This window comes from Rhodnius prolixus, unplaced genomic scaffold (assembly GCF_049639745.1).
Source record: "Rhodnius prolixus isolate KJV_2025 unplaced genomic scaffold, Rpr scaffold_2, whole genome shotgun sequence".
In the NCBI taxonomy this organism is placed as follows: Eukaryota; Metazoa; Arthropoda; class Insecta; order Hemiptera; family Reduviidae; genus Rhodnius; species Rhodnius prolixus.
The window spans coordinates 21,930,460-21,942,615 of NW_027411592.1; the positions used below are offsets into that span (position 1 = coordinate 21,930,460).

At 31.5% G+C, this 12,156-nt stretch overlaps 2 protein-coding genes and 1 non-coding gene across 4 annotated transcripts; 1 reads left to right on the forward strand and 2 right to left on the reverse strand.

The window, feature by feature from the left end:
• Nucleotides 1-61: 61 nt before the first annotated feature.
• Nucleotides 62-6,080, reverse strand: Ns4 (Nucleostemin 4). 2 transcript variants are annotated; one of them, XM_074118526.1, is made up of 12 exons: nt 5,761-6,080; nt 5,568-5,694; nt 5,202-5,412; nt 3,757-3,897; nt 3,463-3,673; nt 3,288-3,383; nt 3,021-3,112; nt 1,763-1,888; nt 1,284-1,409; nt 1,038-1,185; nt 572-712; nt 62-484 (listed from the first exon to the last, which is right to left on the reverse strand). In XM_074118526.1, the coding sequence occupies exons 1-12, from the start codon at nt 5,852-5,854 to the stop codon at nt 219-221; spliced, it is 1,779 nt and encodes a 592-aa protein (XP_073974627.1). In that variant the 5' UTR covers nt 5,855-6,080; the 3' UTR covers nt 62-218. The 2 variants fall into 2 exon arrangements, with proteins under 2 accessions (XP_073974627.1, XP_073974626.1); XM_074118525.1 differs by having other exon boundaries at nt 5,568-6,005.
• On the forward strand, nt 6,037-11,238 carry LOC141449279 (uncharacterized). The gene is made up of 6 exons (XM_074118532.1): nt 6,037-6,223; nt 6,373-6,527; nt 6,613-6,672; nt 8,601-8,949; nt 10,509-10,703; nt 10,804-11,238. Exons 2-6 carry the CDS (start codon nt 6,435-6,437, stop codon nt 11,211-11,213), a joined length of 1,107 nt encoding a protein of 368 aa, XP_073974633.1. The 5' UTR covers nt 6,037-6,223; nt 6,373-6,434; the 3' UTR covers nt 11,214-11,238.
• On the reverse strand, nt 9,338-9,446 carry LOC141450592 (U6 spliceosomal RNA). The gene has a single exon (XR_012456186.1). It is a non-coding gene; the product is annotated as a U6 spliceosomal RNA (small nuclear RNA).
• Nucleotides 11,239-12,156: the final 918 nt, after the last annotated feature.

Consider the following 12,156-nt stretch of genomic DNA (forward strand, 5'->3'; position numbering starts at 1 on the left):
ATAAATAAATGGTAGTCAAACTGGCACAATCATAAGTCGTAAAATAATAATTTCATAAAAATAGATTTAACAAATGCAATTTTGTTTATTGTTATTTGCATATTATAATACATGGATAATTCAACTTTTGAGGAACTAAATATTTTAATGAACAAGAAGGTTATTATTTATTAAAAAGTCAAATAGTTAAAAAATAAATTCAAACTACACAAACTAATTCAATCTATGGTATTTAAGGCTTGAAATTTATTAACAGCAACAATATCACTTTCGCTGTCCTCTTCATCGTTGTCATTATTCCCCGATAATTTTGTTTCTTTAGAATTTATGGAGCTCTTACTTGTTAAAGAAGAAAATTTTTCTTCTTCTTCCTCTTCAGATGTATAATCGCTAACAGATGGTAACTGATCTTTATCATTTTGTGAGGAAGAGCTGGCTTGAATCCATTCCACCATTTGAACCTCTGGGTGGTTTTTCCATTCATCTAAAAAAAAAAAAAAAAATTGAAGGTAACTATCAGTTAAATATTAAAAATACATTACTTAAGTTAATGAGTGTATTTCGAAATTACCTTTTGTAGAAGTATAATTGGGAGGATAGAGACATAATGGAATTTTTCCTTCGAGAGACTGCCTTAGTAAATGGTTTGCTGCTCTATAAGTATCCAGCCTTGCAGCTCTTGCGGTTTTGAAGCCTTTTTTCATAGCCCAACCTTAAATATTTTGTATATTGTAGAAATATTACTTAGTGATTAAAAAAAAAAGAAATTTATTAGTTCCTAAATATAATATATTTAGTGAATATTAACGGTTGAAGGACAAGGTTTAATCTAATTTCGATTTAAGAAGAATGTGCCCCCGCGGAAACTGATTCGAGTCTTATAAACAAAAAAAGGCCAAGGGAAGTAAAAGTTTCCCTGTACTGATTAATTAGTAATTTATAATTATAAACGGAAGAGAAAAACTATGATTTGTTTTTCTTTTAACAGAAAATATTTTATGCTGTTATTTAACATGTAACATGTAACTGAATCTTACCATCACAAACATCCATGGCTGACCAAACATCATCGTTATCAGGGTGATCTAGTTTTAATAAAGCAACAAGATCCAGTCTCTCAGCTATGTATTTAACTGATGTATATGGTTCTCTTAACTGCGCTATGGGAAAACTGCCCATCAAAACCTGAAAAAATAGTCAAGAACATGAAATACGTATTTTATTTAGATGACTTACATTTATATTATTTCATTTCTAACGATAAATTATACAAACTTTATTACCTGAAGAACTTTAGGAACTCTGGATGGAAATACAAGTCCGGGACAATCACAAAGCCTAACGTTTGGTGTTAAAAATATTGTTTGAAAATGTTTTGTGTGACCTGGAGTTCTAGACACACTTACAACCTAGAAAATCACAAATTCCAGAAATAAAAAATAAAAATGACTAATATGAGATACAAATGCGCTAAAAAAAGGAAAAATGAGATCGACGAGATTGAGATTAACTAAACAACCAAGAGGTTTTAGTTTGTTTTGAATTAATCCTAGTACCCTGATCATCACTACTATTATTCGATCATCACGGCATAAAATGACAGTCCCTTAATCAGTCGGATACTAGACAGTTTGTAGGGGAAAACGTTTATCCCTTTGTTTGGACTTGCACGCGTATTAGCAACTTACACTAAATTAGAACGGTTGGATTTGGCGAATGAGTAGTATGAAATTATTGTGATAGATACCTATGTAAATTTTACCTTTTTTCCCATTAAAGCGTTTATTAGCGAGGACTTTCCGACATTTGGTTGACCAACGCATCCTATTGTAAGTATACCTCCATCATAACTTGTATGTTCCTTGTAACCGGTATCTAGATGTTTAATCTGAAAGGATTTAAATACTTCATACATTTGTGATAAACTAATAGGGGGCTTAACTCTTAAGTTAAGACAAGTATTATTAACACATCAACGAAACTACACATAAATATGAAGATAAATGCAAAATAATTTGAGGATGAATGTCTCGGCCTTAAAAACTAAAGATGATCAATTTCACAATACGCAGAAAGTTAAAAGCTGGGGTATATTTTAAATTGTATAAATTCTAAGAACGTTAAAAAATATTGCCAATAATAATTATAAAGATAAATCTGTCCCAGTCCATGGAACCTTAATAGTTATTACTTATCTAAGAAGTGGAAAACAATAAAAGCTGAAATGGTAATAAAGGCGAAGAGCAACATCCTAATAGTTCAGGCGAGTTTGTTCAGGTTAAATTTATCTCAAATGGTTGGCTCAATGGTTGCCAGTTCCGATTCGTTGTGTATTATAACTGCGATAATGGTAAATCATTTATGATTATTTTAGTCGTCCTAACATTACTTATAAGTGGTATTTCTGACGACCTGTTGATTTACCCATTGCGCACGTTTGATTGTAGATTGTTTACAACAGTATTACTGGCCCCCATACAGGCTGAACAGGCGTATGTCAATAGTCCTAAGAAGTGTAGTAAAGAATAGTGTAGTAGGTTAGAACGTTTTAATGAAGTCGAAATGTCTCAATTTTAATGTTGCGTGTGGAAGTCCATGGGTGTAAGGAAATGTGTAGCAAAGTATTTTAGGTTTTCATGAACGTCCTTTCACTGAATGACAATGTTGTTACTTTTTAAAGTTCCAGCTGATTTTGTTTGTTTCTTCTGTTCGTTTAGGTCCAGCTATCATTTATGCAACCAGTTTGTTATTTCGTCTTGAGAAGTCTACTCGTATGTGTACGACATCTGTAAAATTGTGACGTCTGGAAAGAAGCAGAGTTTAGAGATTTAATGTTTGAATGATGAACGTATCTTGAGCTGATGATTTTAAAACGTTGGCAACTCAGACATAGCTACTGTTGCACATGTCAGTTAATAATGATTGATAGATCGGGTAGAGGAAGGAATGAAAACAATGAATCATTTATTAATTGATTTACTAATTTAATTCATCATTTATTAATTGCTGTAAAAACTCACATTTACGGTCTCCTCAATTTCCACATCTTCTTCAATTTCGTAATCAAGTGTCTTTTCTTCGTTTATTTTTGACTGCCAAGAAGAGAGATCAACTGGAATCGATTTAAGATTATTTATTTCTATTTCATTTTTTTTTTTTTTTTTTGAAAGCACACAAATTTCAATGGCAAATTCTTATGAAATAATTCTTTTAAATCAACATAAATCTTAACTTAATAAGCATTTCACAATTGCATATAAAAATGTAATTATATATATAAAAGTTACCATTATCACCCACAATTTCTTTACACGCATTTAAAAGTTTCTGCGCTCCTTCGGCGGCCATTCGCATCCTTCCCTTGCGCCTTCGAATCTGCAAGCCTGCAACATTTATTTAATTTCTGATTAAACAAAGAAGATAAGAAATTCTTAAGATAACTAATATTGACTTAGTCACAACCTGATTGTTTAGATGATGGCGTTCGTAAATTGTAGGAAGGGTATGAAGTGAACATTAGAACATGAAGTTCGGGGAATTTAGATTTTAAATAATGCTGCCAAGCAACAACTAATGGTGCTGGAGCTAAATCAATTTTATTCATAACTAGGATAATATTTTTTTTCATTGATTTTGTAACAAAGTCATACAGAGATGGAGGAAACAGCAAGGCCTGAAATATAACGCACCAATTTACAAATTATTCAATATACTATTATTTTACTATTAAAATTTATAAATAATAAATTATCTCACAGGAAATCTAATGTCAACTATAATCAAGACAATATCAGCCATTTCCAACACTCTCCAAAGTTGTCGCCAAGTTTCCAGATTCAATTCAAAATAACTCAATTCGGCAATATCAAATTTCTTCTCAATTTCTTTCAAATAATCCTATATGAAAATTGAGTAGAATAATAAATGGAAAAATGATATATTTTTAAAAATAATTCGATACATTAAGGTCCTTCACAACTAAACTTCAAAATGGGCAAATTGAGATAAATAAACATGAGTGTTGAAATTAAAAGATTAAAGGAAATTTTGGAACTTGCCAGTACAAGGGTAATTAGGAAATAAACCTTGAGTTTAAAAAAAAATCTAGTGAAAAATTAAAAATAAATTTGCAGCCGCTTAAGGCAAGTTTAGCAAATCGCCTCTCTCCAAAGGTCAATGGTAAAGCTATAAATGGTTAACTCAAATGCATCTGAAGAAGTTCTGAGGTAATAAGCAAAAATATGAATCAATAATAATAAAGAATAACGCTCGCAGGGGGTCGCTGTTGCATGGAGCTTCCTGGGTGTTGCAATCCCACGGGTTCCTAGCAGAGTACTCCATGCACTTTCACTATAAAATAGGGGACACAATACTCTTACACTCCTACATTCACACTAAGGCACATACACTACACACCTAAGGGCTACCTTCCCTTGGAGTCAGCAACGGCAAAACGAGTAAAACCTTTAAATCCAAGGTCCTGCATTGTTTCAGGGGTTGGGCCAACAACCCTACCCTGCGAAATCTAAATACGTTTCGAAACCGAAGGCTTGGGCTCTTCGTGGGCTTAATGCCAAAAAAGAAGAATAACAAAGAAAACAGCAACAAAGGAAGAGCGAGGCACTATTCAAGATATATTCACTAATATTCAAAAAATAAAGTATGAGATAATTTTGCCAAGTAAGAATTGATGATTTTACAAAGCTTAAGAGTAAAAATGAAGATTTTTTAATTAAGACCTTGACTGATTAATAGTGTATCGCCAATTTCTGTACAAGCATTCTCTAGTAATAGACTGCAAGATGGGAAGAGAAGATAACCTGCTCTGTCAGTCTAATAGTCTAGTGCTCTACCGAAGAGTACATCCTTTAAAACATTTATAATTGACGAACATAATTACTTAACAATATTTAAAATGAATATATATTTTAAGTCCAAACTGCCACCAGTTATGATTCATTAACGTGAGAGTCGTATCCCAATTTATACGTGAAAGATGACATGCTTTAGGGCTAGAAACGTAGTAGCAAAATTATGGGAAAGGAAAATCTGCTTCCAAGAAAGGCACTTTTAATATGGTAAAAAAAAAGTAATGGATATGACATGCTGCACAACCATTTTGTAGTTTTACTGTTACAACCTAATTTATAACAATAATTTTTTAGAAAATCAACATTGTTTCGAAAAAATGTTATACATACACTAAAGTACTTATTTTCTTTTGCATCAAGTTGCTCTTTACTCATGCTGAAATCCCAAGGAGGTCTTACGGGGAATTTTAACTCTGAAGGAAAAAAAAACTCAATATCAATCTCAAGTTTTTCTTCATTAACTGCTTCTAATGGTTTCCTAGCTTCTTCCTTTCTTTCTTTCATCGCTGCCTCAGTGTCTCGAAAGAACTGTAAGTTATACCTGTAGAATGAAAAAAAAGGAAGGAACTGGAGATAAAAGGGAAGTAAGCACAAATAAAGTTTGCAGTCCAACTTTAAGTTTTTGGATTTCCCCTTATAAAAGGTAAGAAAAGGTAACCGACAATCTGTAATTGAGTTACTTTTTCTTAGAATTACCTATTGGAATTATTTCTTCCACTACCTCTTCCTTTTTCTGGCTGATAATTTACTTTCTGAACATTAATCTCATCTTCTTCTTCATCACTACTTCCTCTTACTAAAAGAGTGCTTCTTGAACTGTTTCCTAAAAATAACACAATATTTAAAAAAATTAAATTATTATAAAAATAAAATAATTGTGGGCATTTACCATTTCCTTCCCAAACTCTTTTGTTTTGTTTTTTTGCCTGCAATTGAATTTTCTTCGCTTTACCACTAAACGGCTTTTTCCTTCCATGTGGCATTTTGTTTTATCTTTTATAATTATTCAACAATTTCTATTAAATTTAAACCTTCAGAATCATCTACTTTGTTATACTGTCATTGTAGTCGGAATTTGTAATTATTACCATGTTGGGGGATAACTAGAATGTAACTTGGTTCACTTGAAACCTTCTGTCTGGTTATATTGTATTACATTTATGTTGATTTTAAACGAACCGTTGTAGGTTTGGAGTTTTTGCTGTAGGTGTACTGCGTGGCACGCGGGTGAAGGCTTGGATCAGGATTATTGGTGCAAACATCTGATCGTGTACGTGGAGTCGAGCTTCTTTCCGCAACGTTTTATTAGTAAAATAACTAACATTTTAATTGTAAAATTTAAAGCAAGAAAGGTTTGTTCATTTTAAGGGTCTTTACGTCTTTCCAATATGCATCAAAACTTATGTTTTGCATTCTTGTTATTAGATTATTTAGGTTCTATAAACCCCACATATGAGTTGTAACATTTACGATTTTAATCTTATGTTTCTTTCATTTACAGTTATAAAATTAAAAAGGAATCTTAAAGCGCTATTTGTCCATTGCTTACTTTTCTGAATAAATATGGTAAAGAAAAGGAATTTAAAAGAACATCTCACTGATGACACTTTAGATTTAAGTCTGAGTGAATTACAGTCTGTACCTGTTAAAGAAATTGTAAGTATAAAGGTAACATGAGGCTACAGTAAAATGAATGGCAGTAATCGTGGAACTCAAATCGTTGAAATAATTATTTTTATAGGCAGCTATACCGAAAGCAACATGTTTGGATCTTTCAAGCAATCAGCTCACATCACTAGGTGTAAGTAAAGTTCTTTTCCCATAATATAGAATTTAGATATTGAATAAAACATTTTATAATGGTCACTAATAAATTAGAAGCCAATAAATGGGAGAGTTTTAAAACTGCATAAATATTTACTTTTTAAATATTTTTCTTTATTCTATAATTCTTATTCTCAGTACGTTTGAAAACAGTTTTTCTTGGCAGTTTTATCTCTTAAACCAAAATCTTATCCCAAAGCGATGCACGTTTTGAGATAATCTAATGAGATAAAAATTATTGCGCCATCACATAACAGGCAGTTTCGGTATATTGTACATCTTAATTTACTTATTGTACATATTCTATACAACATTGAATTCGAAGAAATTTTTTGATAAATTTTATAAAAAAAGAAAATTTTAAATTTTCGCTTTATTTTAATTTTAGCCTTATTTCCATAAGCCATTAAGATTTTATTAATGGAATAAGTAAGGTTGCTGAAATTTTTTGTTTCGAAAAACAGCTTTACTAATAACAATCGCATGTTCATGTTCAAATTTTAACAACGGAAGTAAGTATCTTTTACTTATGGCATAAGGTTTACGAGGACAGAGTATCTTGCTGAACTTCGGTTTCTGAGGGTTGCTCCCTTCACTGATGGTTGATTTTTTGTTATTGTTTTCTTTAATTCTGTTACTTTTCTATTTTTATTTATTTACGGAGCGTTTAAAATTACAGAGTTCTGCAAGAATCACTCAGTGATTTATGTTAATAAAAAAAAGTAAATGTATTGAAAAAGTTACCATTGAATTCACTGCCATTCTTTTTCCCCCCAAAATTGATCTGCTAAATCAGTGGTTCCCAAAGTGGTCCCTACGGACCTCCAGGGGTCCCCGGTATCATTCAGGGGGTCCATGGAAAATTAAAATTGATTTGGGGGTCCCTGAACAACGTTAGGGGACCCGCGCAAGGTTCAATATAAAATAATAAAACTGTGATCCATTTTTATTATGGAAATTAGAAACTAACAAGGTGACCAATTAAATTTAATCAAAACTAAAAGCTTAATATCTGTGATGGTTGCAAAACATTTTCTGTAAATACAAAACTTGGGAAGAGGAGAAAGTTCTCAGTTTCCAAATCTTTCGAAATTGTAAAATAGAGATGAAGATTTGCTTGCTCACTGTCAACACTTAATGGCTCTTCATGCAAACCTGAACCAAAGATTACTCGTGGGGATTTGCGGTAGCTATTCACAAACATTGAGCCGGATATAAATACACTCATAACATCTCATCACGTTCATCCAAATTATTAATTTTTTTAAATTTTATTTTAAACAAAAGTTGTAATTTCAATAAATACTTCTTCAACAAACTGTTTTTTTAAATATGTAATTTTTATACTATGCATTTATGTAGCTTTTTCACTTGGGGGTCCGTGGGCAAGTTTTGACTATAAAAAGGGGTCCATGGGCCAAAAAAGTTTGGGAACCACTGTGCTAGATGCTCAATGTTATAGCTCTGTTCATATTTGCAAGAAATGTTGATTATGTTCTGGTTGATTGTGTTACAAGATAATTTTTAAACTGGAAAAAGTTTTTAAATTCTCACCCATTCAAAATCAATTAAGAACACCCTTAATTTCTAGTATACTGAAAAGACGTTTTTAATTAGCAATCTTGCCTTCAGATTTCATATATATATATATATATATATATGAAAATCTTACCTTCAGATTTCTTATATATATATATATAAGAAAATTTCTGCTAAATATTATCCGAAAAAGTTTTATCATTTTTACAGTGAAGTAGAAGTAAAAAATACAAATCTGTGTAATTCTATTTTACCATCCTCACTCATGAAATGTAGCATGTATTTCTTGTTTGTTAGCAAACTAAACTTCTTATTTTATTATATTATATTTCAAAATACTTTAATTAGTTTTACTTTATTTTTTAGTTGACTTTTGCAACATCACTCGTACATCTAGTAAAACTAGATCTCTGCAGAAATCAGCTAATAGAATTACCAGATAACTTTGGACTACTGATTAACTTAAAATATCTAGACTTGTATAGAAACAAGTTACAAACATTACCCTTAAGTTTCTGCAACTTAAAACATTTAAGATGGCTTGATCTTAAAGAAAATCCTCTTGTCCCAAAAATGATGCAAATAGCTGGGCCATGTTTAGATGCCCAAGGATGTCAGTTTGCTGCAAGAAATGTAGTAAAGTTTCTTGGTGAATTAAATAGAGAAATTGAAGTAGACAAGTTAAAAAAAGAGGCTCATGAAAAGAAACTATTGGGTAAGATGTACTAGTATACTTTATTACTTACAGTGATTTTAGAAACATTTTTGCCGAATATTAATAGTTCCTAATTTCATTATCACGAAAATATTTTGAGAGAAGTAAGTTAGCTCAATCTAAATTCTGTTAACTCTAAAGAATGATTCCTTGTTTTTACGTTAAATAAATGGCTACTCATTATGTTATCTCAGTTTTGTTAGTTTCGGCTAGTAAAAAGAACGGTGTTCAACTACCAAATCGTTGATTTTCTTACAGTGATGTGAAGATAACTTAAAACAAAAAATAAATTAAAAAGTAATGTAAAGTGATCACCTGTTATTTCTGGTGGGGCTTTACGTCCAACTACCAACTATGGGACATAGACGGAGGCGGAAGCTAAAACACTAAAAATGTGGAACTCGTCACGATTTTGCGAGTCGTTCTTGCACAGAGGACATGTTTATCTTCTCTGTTCCGTTCCAATTGTAGTAAATGTATCACCCAAGCGAGTGTAATAAATAAAAAAAAAAGTCTAAATGAATTTACTGTCGTGATTGATGTGTTAAAGTGTCTAAAAATGCAAAATGTAGTTGTTTGGGGCCAAGTAGTTTTATAGGAGTAGGAATTAGTGGGAATTCAAACTTTGTTTTGTGGTTGTTGAGCATTTTAAGTCTTTTTTTGTAATTCAACTAGTCTGTAGGTTGGGAAGTATTAATATCTTGACAAGTGTATGATTTCAAGGTTGCTTTGTGTTTTATTCTTCTGTAGATCTTTTTTTTATGACGTAATTGAAGCGGTGTTGAAATTTGTTTTGAGAGGATTATTCTTATAATAAGAGGCAGACAGCTGGAACACGTTTAGATGCCCAAGGATGTCACTTAGCTGCTAGTAATCATTGTAAAATTTCCACATTTCTCGATTATATAAAAATAATTTTGTGAAGTTTAGGTTTTTTGACTCATATAACCTATGTTGTAGCTCTTTTTTCTTTTGAGTCTAGACGAATGATGCAGGTTGCCAGAAAAAATTGATTGTACTCGAGATTTTAAAATTATTTTCTAGAAGTTTGATAGAAGTATAAAAACTTCTGTTTTGGGTTCGACGTCATACGGGGATTAAGGAAAAGTGGAGCTGCATAGGTTATCCCCTCTCCACGCCTCTCTCTTATATTGTGCCTGATCAGCAGTTTGTAAACCTGAAACATGGATCTGGCTTGCTAACAGGAATGAACTTCACTTCTTATCTTGTAGACAAACTCGGAGCATTCTCCGCTGAAGGCAGATTAGGAGTCAGGGTAAAGCTGATAGTGGATTGTATGTACGACTCAATGGAGTAAGATTGTGTCCAACGGCCTTCGTTTGGAACAGTAGGACTGAATAGCTTAAGCTTTGTACCTTTCAGGTTCGATTGGTGAATCTTAGTATTATAAATATTATTGGATTAAAAAACGTTTGTTATCTAATTAAATTTGCCATTATTATTCATCTTCTACCTTTATTTTTAAATGCAAATAGGTGCAAAGTTCTTGTTTTAACTTCCTTTCAACTTATTAATATTTAAATTTGTTTTTTCTCAAGAAAAAGAATTGTTGGAACAAGCTCAGAAAAAAGAACCTAAAAAAAAGAAGAAAAAGAAAAATGCTGCTAAAATGGTGGAAAATAATAGAGAAGTAATGCCGGAAAATGGAAGTGCCATAACAGAAATTGTGGATAATAAGGACAATTTAAACGGTGAAGTTGACGGCATTGATAAGGTAGCACCTGCTAGAACGGGTATGTTATCACCTTATATCAACACTTCACTGTTATGTAATAATATAATTCGTTGTTTTTTGTGTACTTCTATATTTTTATTTTTTCTAATTAATTTCAGTGTGCTCAAGCATCATGTCCTTCGTTAAATCATGCTTTTTGTTTACGTTATTTGTGACAATTTCTTTCTACCTTATATCTTTATATGATGAGGCAACCTATCAGAAATTAATAAGATTTACAAGAACCTACAGCGGGAGTTTTTCATCTAATGTACCCAAGTGGGTGTGGATATACTGGAAACAAGTGAGGACGTTAATTGTTGGTTTAATAGGCACTCTAGTGTCTCTCGCTCAGTACAGTGTAATACAGCTGGTGGAAGTTTACACTGCAATAATGTCTGATGAAAAGGTACAACTTTATATCGAGTCAACAAAAGAAAATTTCTACATCTTATGCATAAAAGTTTCAGATATATTAATTGATGGTTGCGATAGCTTCAGAAAATATGTTGGAAGTTATTTGAAATAAACGTGCTGATGTTAAACTGTTTTAATTTGCCATTTTGTTTTTATATACATTTTAATAAATCGAAACGTATTCGTTCAAATTAGTTTTAAGATCTGTAATATAATTAAGGTGTAAACCCAAATTCATATTTTGTTAAAGTTTTTTAAATTATTGTATTGGTTAAGTTGAATCATATTTCTTTCTAACTTAGGAAAAAAAAAATTATAAGTACATATATATAAATTAAGTAGTTATAAGTGATATGTCAATCTTATTATCATCCATTACTCCCTTTTTGCCCCAATCCGGTCTATTTAATCTAATTTTCCCGGTCCTTGGCTCGTTTGAGATATTTGAACTATTTTGTCTGATTTTGGTGAATAATCAAATTATATGAAGAAGATATATACAGTTTATTGCCCTTAATAATTGTACCAAGTGTATTTATTTTGAAAATTCCTCGTTATTAAGTTAAAATCCCCATATTAATAAAAGGCATAACTGTCACAATTAAACTTGAGAAAAAACGTTCAGTGTGCCAATTGACATTCTTAAATTGTCTAGTGTTAGATGAAGAGAGAGAGAGAGAGAAAAAAAAAGAAAACTAGAATACATCTTTCAATTCGATATATGTAAATGGTACCTCTTTAGCGAAGAAAGCGTTACTGAAATTGGTGACAAGCGGCACATTAGAATTAGGTGGCGAAAAACTGCAAAAGAATATATTTTCCAATAATGCATGAAATAACGATATGATTTTTTTTTTAATCATTGATCCAGTTACAAGAGCTGTCTGTACATTATATAATTTTTATTCATTATATGTTTACGGCTGTGGTTCTCCGGTGCTTGTTTCTTGTATTAGAAGCACAATTATATGCCTGCTATTTATTGTATTAGCTTGGCGCAGTACACCCATTGGAATTTGATAATTTTTAGAGTACGATAAATGTTTTTTATATTT